This window comes from Amblyraja radiata, chromosome 14, assembly GCF_010909765.2.
Source record: "Amblyraja radiata isolate CabotCenter1 chromosome 14, sAmbRad1.1.pri, whole genome shotgun sequence".
NCBI lineage: Eukaryota > Metazoa > Chordata > Chondrichthyes > Rajiformes > Rajidae > Amblyraja > Amblyraja radiata.
This window is the reverse complement of record NC_045969.1, coordinates 953,173-963,619: the sequence shown is the minus strand read 5'-3', so window position 1 is coordinate 963,619 and position 10,447 is coordinate 953,173. Positions and strand designations below refer to the sequence as shown.

The 10,447-nt window shown below is 49.6% G+C and overlaps 2 protein-coding genes across 7 annotated transcripts in view; one reads left to right on the top strand and one right to left on the bottom strand.

Annotated features, from left to right (window-relative positions):
- The window catches only part of cadm2 (cell adhesion molecule 2), a 1,169,873-nt gene that overhangs the window by 749,277 nt on the left and 410,149 nt on the right, over positions 1 to 10,447 (bottom strand). The window lies entirely within an intron of this gene.
- The window catches only part of LOC116980864 (heat shock transcription factor 2 binding protein), a 161,267-nt gene continuing 151,117 nt past the window's right edge, over positions 298 to 10,447 (top strand). Inside the window, exon 1 of the mRNA XM_033033480.1 lies at positions 298 to 416. Within this exon, the coding sequence (XP_032889371.1) occupies positions 325 to 416 (92 nt within the window). The 5' untranslated portion in view covers positions 298 to 324. The remainder of the gene's footprint in view (positions 417 to 10,447) is intronic.

The following is a 10,447-nucleotide window of genomic DNA, read 5'->3' as shown; positions in this document are numbered from 1 at the left end:
CTCCCCCCTCACCCCCAGCCCTCCCCCCCTCACTTCGCACCCCAACCCTCCGCCCCCGCATAGCCCCGCCCCCATGTAACCCCGCCCCCATATAGCCCCGCCCCATCGTAACCCCGCCCCGTGTAACCCCGCCCCCAGTAGGGAGCTACATGGCCCCGTTCACGTGTAACCCCGCCCCCGTGTAACCCCGCCCCCGTGTAACCCCGCCCCCGTGTAACCCCGCCCCGTGTAACCCCGCCCCCGTGTAGCTCCGCCCCCGTGTAACCCCGCCCCCGTGTAGCTCCGCCCCCGTGTAACCCCGCCCCCGGGCCGTGCCGGGACAAGATGGCGGAGCGGCTGCCGGCCGAGTGTCACGTGAACGCGCTGCTGCGGACCGACCCCTACCTGGAGCAGTACAAGGGGGAGCTGCAGAGGAGGTAGGTAGGCCGCGCTGCCCCGGGCCCGCTCCCGCTCCACCCCGGGGACGCCAGGCCCAGCCTCCCCGTCCCCGGGACTCGCGGCCGGGGCAGAGGCGCCCTTCACTCGCTCCCGGGCAACCTGGGGGGGGCGGGACGGCATGAGGATGAGGACGGGCGCCGGCAGCACCCATGGGTGGGGAACGCGGCACCCAGGGGTGGAGATGGCAGGTGGGGTGAATGGCACCCATGGGTGGTGAAGGTTGGGACCTGGAGCACCCTGTGCTGCTGATGGCTGGTGGGACACTCATTGGGGAGGGGAAGGGGGAAGGGAGCATATTGGGCACCCATAGCACCCATGCTTCAGGGAGGGTGGGCGGGGGCAGGGGAGAGACCCGTGGCACCCATGGGGAGAGGATGTCCTGCGGGTGGGGTTGAGGGAGGTGCCGGTGCCTGGGGCTACTGTGGCTCCCATGGGTGGGGGGTGACACCTGGGACATGTGTGAGGGGAGGGAGTGCTGGGGCACCCATGGGTGGGGGGTGCTAGGGGGCCATGGAGGTAGGGGGCTGTTGGTGGCAATAGATGGTAAGGAAGGTGAAGAGTGGAGCTAGGGGAACGATGGGGGTGGGAGGAGAGAGGTGAGCAACAACCTGCGGTGAATGATTAGGACTTTAAATATTTGGATAGGGTGGTGGATAGAACACAGAACAGTAAAGCACGGAACATGCCTCTGGGTCAACAATGTCCATGTTAAACTAATCTTCCTGCACGGGACCCACATCCCTGTATATGCATGTGTCTGTCTAAAAGCCCCTTAAACACCACTGTCGTATCTGTCTCCACCACCACCCCTAGCAGTGTGTTCTAAGCACCCACCATTCTCTGCATAAAAATAAAATAAAAAATCTTCCCCCACATATCTCCTTTAAACTTTGTCCTTCTCACCTTAAAGCTATGTCCTTTAGTCTTTTACAGATCTAGTGTGACATTGCTGGGACAAATGGCCTCCTATTGATTGCAGCCATGTTATGCACAGGGATATTGATATGAACTGTTTGTTTGTGTTGGTTGAAGGTCAGCAGAGGGAGGCCACAGTCTAACGTGAAACATCAGAGGTTCAACAGCACGGTGACCTTTTGAAACATAGTGTGTTTATGGAAAACACAACGAGCTGGTTATTGGAGCGTGGTGTTTTAGGGAAAGGTTAGCTGGGTGGCAGGAGGAGGTTTGGTAGTGGTGAGAGGAGATGGGGAGGGTATGGGGTGATGACGGTGTGTGTGGATAGCACTGCAAAGTGTCATTCCATGAGCTGCATGAACGGGGATTTGCGTTCCTCCACTCTCCGATTGGGGTAATTACGGTGTTTAGTGAAGCTGTCCACACAGAGGTGTGTGGAACTGTACTGAAGCACACACAAACTCCTGCCAGCATCTCTACACTCATTCTAATTATAGCTGGTGATTCACCAACTTGGTGCTGCCCTGTTAATAGCAGCTGCTAGTTATTGCGATGGAAATCCTCCGTCAGTAGCCACTGGCAATGAAATCCAGCACCAGGACCATATCTGTTCGATCGGGAAAAATGATGAGCGGGGACCCAGTACAATGTTCACAGTCGGCTGGGCAGCACTGGCCCTGTATCCCTGACTCAGGCCATTGCAGATGTTCTACTCGTGCTGCCCCTGCAAGGTCAATGGAAGGGCAAGTGGACCAGGCAGCGGTCAGTCGCTGGCTATACGTGGTCGTGTGAGACCAGCATTGCTGGCAAGCCTGACGTCAGACCCCTGACACAATATTTCCAGCCCTGTCAAGTCAAGAGTGTTTTATTGTCTTATGTCCCAGATAGAACAATGAAAGCACAACAGAATATGTAATCATAATAAATAATATGGTAAACCAGAGAGAGATAAAAAAGATCAGTGTGTATATCTACACATACTTACATATGCACACAGACTCAAAAAACAAACAATAACAGTGCAATAATAATACTCTATTGTAGTTCAAAGCTTATATGAGGTTGTAGTGTTTAATAGCCTGATGGCTGTGGTGAAATGAGTGTGTGGCCAGGATGGTGTGGGTCCTTGATGATGGTGGCTGCCTTTTTGAGGCAGTGACTGCGATAAATCCCTGCGATGGTGGGGAGGTCAGAGCGGTGATGGACTGGGCAGTGGTCACAACTTTTTGCAGTCTTTTCGGCTCCTGGACGTTCAAGTTGTGAATCAGGCCACGATGCAACCAGTCAATATGCTCTCTACTGTGCACCTGTAGAAGTTCAAGAGAATCCTCTTCGACATACCGGATCTCCGCAGTCTTCTCAGAAAGTAGAGGCACTGATGTGGCTTCTTTACAAATTCAGTGTGCTGGGTCCAGGAAAGATCTTCAGAAATATGCATGGCCAGGAATTAGAAGTTTTTGACTCTCTCCACCATCGTCCCGTTGATATAAACAGGACTGTGGGTCCTCATCCTTCCTCTTCCAAAGTCCACAATCAGTTCTTTGGTTTTACTGATATTGAGAGCCAGGTTATTGTGCTGGCACTATATGGTCAGTCGGTCCATCTCACTTCTATACTTTGACTCATCACCATCAGTGATTCGTCCCACAACAGTGGTGTAGTCGGCGAACTTGACGATGGAGTTCGCACTATGTCCGGCTACACAGTCATGAGTATAGAGTGAGTATTGCAGGGGGCTGAGCACGTAGCCTTGAGGTGCTCCCATGCTGATTGTTACTGAGGGTAAAGTAATGCTGCCAATTCGAACAGACTGTGGTCTGTGGATGAGGAAGTCGAGGATCCAATTGCAGAGGGATGCGCAGAGACCCAGTTCCAGTGAGCTTGGTAGCCAGTTTGGAGGGGATGATGGTATTAAACGGCGAGCTGTAGTCATGGGATAGATTATCAGGTGGACAGAGATAAACTCCAGGCATGTGCTGGTATCGCCACTGACTTTGTGGGGATGGCACTGATAACATTGCCACAGCCCTGGGTAAGTGGTGAAGAGGCACACCACCTCTCACACTGCCCAACGCTGGCCCAGAGGGTATCCGTGCCCATGGGATATCCCCACCTCTGCCCACTGAGTATCCCCACCTCCGTGCCCATGGGATATCCCCACCTCTGCCCACTGAGTATCCCCACTACCGTGCCCACGGGGTATCCCCACCACCTCCGTGCCCACGGGATATCCCCACCTCTGCCCACTGAGTATACCCACCTCCGTGCCCACGGGGTATCCCCACCTCTGCTCACTGAGTATCCCCACCTCTGTGCCCACTGAGTATCCCCGCCACCGTGCCCACGGGATATCCCCGCCTCTGCTCACTGAGTATCCCCACCACCGTGCCCACGGGGTATCCCCACCACCTCCGTGCCCACGGGATATCCCCACCTCCGAGCCCCTGAACCAGTGGCAGCAACCCGCCCTCCTCACCGAGGGACTTCCCATGAGGGAAGTGAAAGGAAGAGTGAGTCGCTGCCTGTTGGCTCAATCTGCCTCGGCCAACCTGATCTCCCGGCTGCTCAACACATTAACTTCCACTCCCATTCCCACACTGACCTTTCTGTCCTGGGCCTTCTCCACTGTCAGAGTGAGACCCAGCGCATATTGGAGGAACAGCACTGGGTTGCTTCGGCAACTTACAATCCAGCAGAATGAATATTGATTTGTCAAACATAGACTTCTCTAACTTTAACTCTCTAACGTAACCCTTGCATCCCCTCTCTGCCCGTCACCCACCCTAGTCGTGATACTAGTTTCACTGTCATCCAGTTGAGTTTCACTGTTTGAGTTTCACTCATTATCACTTTCCCCACAGCCAACAATGGACCATTGTGGGCTCCACCTTTCCTTGATCGTGGTTGCTTTTTGCATATCTGTCTTTCATGTATTCGATATACATTCTACATCCCTCGACTGACTGAAGAAGGGTCTCGACCTGAAACGTGACCCAATCCTTCTCTTCAGAGATGCTGCCTGACCCGCTGAGTTACTCCAGCATTTTGTGTCTATCTTCAGTTTTAAAACAGCATCTGCAGTTCCTTCCCACACACATAGGAACATAGAAAATAGGTGCCATTCGGCCCTTCGAGCCAGCACCGCAATTCAATATGATCACGGCTGATCATCCAGAATCAGTACCCGTTCCTGCGGTCTCCCCATAATCCCCTGACTCCGCTATCTTTAAGAGCCCTATCTAGCTCTCTCTTGAAAGTCTAGGACCAGAGGTCATAGCCTCAGAATTAAAGGGCGTTATTTTCCACTGACTCCGCTATCTTTAAGAGCTCTATCTAACTCTCTCTTGAAAGCATCCAGAGAACCGGCCTCCACTGCCTTCTGAGGGAGAGAATTCCACAGATTCACAAACCGAAAAAGGATACGGGTCAAACGCAGGCAGGTGGGACTAGCGTAGATGGGAGCATGTTGGTTGGTGCGGGCAAGTTGGGCCGAAGGGCCTGTCTCCACTCTCGATGACCAGCTGTTAATGGAAGTGAAACTGAGACTGCAAATGATCAATAACAATTTCAAAAAGGAGATAGACTTTTTGGATAAACTGTTAATGGTTATGAAGCTGAGTGTATAGACGGCTTAGCTTACGTTTAATTGAATGATTGCATGCTGTTGTAAGAGCAGCAGAAGGCTGGGAGTACTGAACACTGATTGTCAGTGACCTTGTGAAGGATTTACTCCGACCATCTGAATGCCCAGCCGCCCAATTATAGATTTAACCTTTCAAATATGAGTTGTGTCTGGACTTGGCACCTTGAATTACAGAGTGGGATAGTAAGGAGCAGCTGCTTATGGCCCTGTCCCTGTGATACAACCAATTTGAGGTGATGAATGGTTGAATTAGAATCCTCATAATTTGGAAGATATCAGCAAAAAAGGTTTCACACCACATTAAATTATACTGGTTTAATTCTTAGGAGATAGTCATAAAGGTTTCCTGGTAAGTAATTACCACTTAAGACATTAAGTAGGTTTTATGCCACCCATTACTACATTTTTCTTTCAGGTTATAGAGCATATGTGGGTTAAAGAAAAGCCTTTAATGACCATGTTTTTGGCTCGCTGGCAAGAGGGACAAAATCAACAGGTTAATTGAATGATCGGCAGTGTGTGCTGGTAGTGGGCATGGTCGCCACTTCCTCGTGGACTCCGGCCAACAGGCTTGTCAGTTGTGCTGACCCCAGCTTATCACAATCCAGTGGATTCAGTGGTATTGTCCTAACTCTCTGTGGCCTTGTCAATGCTGCCGTCAGCAAAATGAGCAGCCCTGCTCAAACAAGCCACTGTGAGGAGAGGTAAACCATGTAAGCAGAGACCGGCCATGGTTTAACACGTATGTCCATGGACACAAGCCGCCTCCACCTCGTCCTATCCTCCAGCCTTGTTCTTCCTATTTTCTTGCTTTCCTGTTAGCTTGGCCTAGTATAGGTCAAACCTCCCATTTCACCCTCTCCTTTCTCCATTGATTCATCAGTGCCTCTTGTTCTTTATAATGAGTCTGCCTTCCCCAGTCAGAGCCTATGTCCAAGCTTTCTTCTCCCACGCACACGCTGCAGGCAGGCATGGTTGTACTGGTTTACAAGTGTAGGGTAGGAGCGGAGTTGTCAGTCAGGCAGACCCACAACTGAGGTGTGCGTGGTCCTTAAAGGACCACCTCATGCTCCTCTTGGCCTGAGAGGCAACTTTTCCCATCAGTCCTGATATCAGTTTGGTGCCTGAACTGGGGTGGGAGATTGCAACCTTCACGTGGTCCGCCCTGTTTCGACGAATGCAATCAACCTGGTGTGCACAATCAATAAGATCAAATAGAACAAGTTGCCCGGCAACTTTAGGCTGTGCACGCCATACGCAAGAAGAAGAAGATGGTGCCTGAACTCTGTACTTCGAACAATTGCAATTTGTCTGGTCAGAGTTATCCACCAAGGAAACAGGCCCGTCGGCCCACTGTGGCAATGCTGACCACCATGTTATCCACACTAATGCATTAATTCCATCTCTCTCTGTATCATTCAGTATCTGTCCAGATGCCTCTTAAATATTGTTCCTGTTCCTGCTTCCACCACCACCTCCTTCAGATACAGACTACTCTGTGTGAAGAATTAACCGTAGAAACATAGAAACATAGAAATTAGGTGCAGGAGTAGGCCATTCGGCCCTTCGAGCCTGCACCGCCATTCAATATGATCATGGCTGATCATCCAACTCAGTATCCCGTACCTGCCTTCTCTCCATACCCTCTGATCCCCTTAGCCACAAGGGCCACATCTAACTCCCTCTTAAATATAGCCAATGAACTAGCCTCGACTACCCTTTGTGGCAGGGAGTTCCAGAGATTCACCACTCTCTGTGTGAAAAAAGTTCTTCTCATCTCGGTTTTAAAGGATTTCCCCCTTATCCTTAAGCTGTGACCCCTTGTCCTGGACTTCCCCAACATCGGGAGCAATCTTCCTGCATCTAGCCTGTCCAACCCCTTAAGAATTTTGTAAGTTTCTATAAGATCCCCTCTCAATCTCCTAAATTCTAGAGAGTATAAACCAAGTCTATCCAGTCTTTCTTCATAAGACAGTCCTGACATCCCAGGAATCAGTCTGGTGAACCTTCTCTGCACTCCCTCTATGGCAATAATGTCCTTCCTCAGATTTGGAGACCAAAACTGTACGCAATACTCCAGGTGTGGTCTCACCAAGACCCTGTACAACTGCAGTAGAACCTCCCTGCTCCTATACTCAAATCCTTTTGCTATGAAAGCTAACATACCATTCGCTTTCTTCACTGCCTGCTGCACCTGCATGCCCACTTTCAATGACTGGTGTACCATGACACCCAGGTCTCGCTGCATCTCCCCTTTTCCTAGTCGGCCACCATTTAGATAATAGTCTGCTTTCCTGTTTTTGCCCCCAAAATGGATAACCTCACATTTATCCACATTATACTGCATCTGCCAAACATTTGCCCACTCACCCAGCCTATCCAAGTCACCTTGCAGTCTCCTAGCATCCTCCTCACAGCTAACACTGCCCCCCAGCTTAGTGTCATCCGCAAACTTGGAGATGTTGCCTTCAATTCCCTCATCCAGATCATTAATATATATTGTAAATAGCTGGGGTCCCAGCACTGAGCCTTGCGGTACCCCACTAGTCACTGCCTGCCATTGTGAAAAGGACCCGTTTACTCCTACTCTTTGCTTCCTGTTTGCCAGCCAGTTCTCTATCCACATCAATACTGAACCCCCAATGCCGTGTGCTTTAAGTTTGTATACTAATCTCTTATGTGGGACCTTGTCGAAAGCCTTCTGGAAGTCCAGATACACCACATCCACTGGTTCTCCCCTATCCACGCTACTAGTTACATCCTCGAAAAATTCTATAAGATTCGTCAGACATGATTTACCTTTTGTAAATCCATGCTGACTTTGTCCAATGATTTCACCACTTTCCAAATGTACTGCTATCCCATCTTTAATAACTGACTCTAGCAGTTTCCCCACTACCGATGTTAGACTAACTGGTCTGTAATTCCCCGTTTTCTCTCTCCCTCCCTTCTTAAAAAGTGGGGTTACGTTTGCTACCCGCCAATCCTCAGGAACTACTCCAGAATCTAAAGAGTTTTGAAAGATTATTACTAATGCATCCACTATTTCTGGAGCTACTTCCTTAAGTACTCTGGGATGCAGCCTATCTGGCCCTGGGGATTTATCGGCCTTTAATCCATTTAATTTACCCAACACCACTTCCCGGCTAACCTGGATTTCACTCAATTCCTCCAACTCCTTTGACCCGCGGTCCCCTGCTATTTCCGGCAGATTATTTATGTCTTCCTTAGTGAAGACGGAACCAAAGTAGTTATTCAATTGGTCCGCCATATCCTTGTTCCCCATGATCAACTCACCTGTTTCTGACTGCAAGGGACCTACATTTGTTTTAACTAATCTCTTTCTTTTCACATATCTATAAAAACATTTGCAGTCAGTTTTTATGTTCCCTGCCAGTTTTCTTTCATAATCTATTTTTCCTTTCCTAATTAAGCCCTTTGTCCTCCTCTGCTGGTCTCTGAATTTCTCCCAGTCCTCCGGTATGCTGCTTTTTCTGGCTAATTTGTACGCATCATCCTTCGCTTTGATACTATCCCTGATTTCCCTTGTTATCCACGGATGCACTACCTTCCCTGATTTATTCTTTTGCCAAACTGGGATGAACAGTTTTTGTAGTTCATCCATGCAGTCTTTAAATGTCTTCCATTGCATATCCACCGTCAACCCTTTTAGAATTAATTGCCAGTCAATCTTGGCCAATTCACGTCTCATACCCTCAAAGTTACCTTTCTTTAAGTTCAGAACCATTGTTTCTGAATTAACAATGTCACTCTCCATCCTAATGAAGAACTCAACCATATTATGGTCACTCTTGCCCAAGGGGGCACGTACAACAAGACTGCTAACTAACCCTTCCTCATTACTTAATACCCAGTCTAAAATAGCCTGCTCTCTCGTTGGTTCCTCTACATGTTGATTTAGATAACTATCCCGCATACATTCCAAAAAATCCTCTTCCTCAGCACCCCTGCCAATTTGATTCACCCAATCTATATGTAGATTGAAGTCACCCATTATAACGGTTTTGCCTTTGTCGCACGCATTTCTAATTTCCTGTTTGTTACCATCTCCAACTTCACTACTACTGTTAGGTGGCCTGTACACAACACCCACCAGCGTTTTCTGCCCCTTAGTGTTTCGCAGCTCTACCCATACCGATTCCACATCCTGCAAACTAATGTCCTTCCTTTCCATTGCGTTAATCTCCTCTCTAATCAGCAACGCTACCCCACCTCCTTTTCCTTTCTCTCTATCCCTCCTGAATATTGAATATCCCTGGATGTTCAGCTCCCAGCCTTGGTCACCCTGGAGCCATGTCTCCGTGATCCCAACTATATCATAGTCATTAATAGCTATCTGCACATTCAACTCATCCACCTTATTACGAATGCTCCTTGCATTGAGACACAAAGCCTTCAGGCTTGTTTTTACAACACTCTTACCCCTTATACAATTTTGTTGAAAAGTGGCCCTTTTTGATTTTTGCCCTGGATTTTCCGGCCTGCCACTTTTACTTTTCACCTTGCTACCTATTGCTTCTACCCTCATTTTACACCCCTCTGTCTCTACGCTCACACATTTAAGAAACCCTTTCCCTTTAACTCCATCCTCCACTAGCCCATTCGACACCCCACCCCCCTTATTCAGTTTAAAACCACCTGTGTAGCAGTGGCAAACCTGCCTGCCAGAATGCTGGTCCCACACCTGTTAAGATGCAATCCGTCCCTTTTGTACAGTTCCCCCTTACCCCAAAACAGATCCCAGTGATCTAAGAATCTAAATCCCTGCCCCATGCACCAGTTCCTCAGCCACACGTTCAGGTCCCGTATCTCCCTGTTCCTGCTCTCGCCAGCACGAGGAACTGGAAGCAAACCGGAGATAACAACCCTGGAGGTCCTGCTTTTCAGCATTTTTCCGAGCTCTCTAAAGTCACGCTGCAGAATATTCATCCCCTTCTTTCCGACATCGTTTGTGCCGACATGCACTACCACTTCCGGATGTTCACCTTCGCCCTTGAGGATTTTCTGCACTCTGTCCGTGACATCCTGGATCCTGGCACCAGGAAGGCAGCACACCATCCTCGCATCCCGTCTGTTGCCGCAGAAACCCCTGTCCGTACCTCTCACAATGGAGTCTCCGACTACAATGGCGTTGCCTGCCTTAGGCCTTTTTGGTTTTGGCTCAACAGCCCTATTCGCATCACAAGCCAGTCCGCCGCCCAGTGTAAACACCTCTTCTGTCCCGACAGCTTCTAAGTGGGTGAACCTGTTCACAAGAGGTACAACACCCGGGGACGTTGGCATTCCATGCTTCCCTCCCGTTCTCACTGTCTCCCACCTTCTCTCTTCCAGTACCTTAGGTGTAACAATCGTACTGTAGGACTTGTCGAGGAACGACTCAGTTTCTCGGACGAACCGGAGGTCATCCACTTGCTTCTCCAGTTCCCCAAC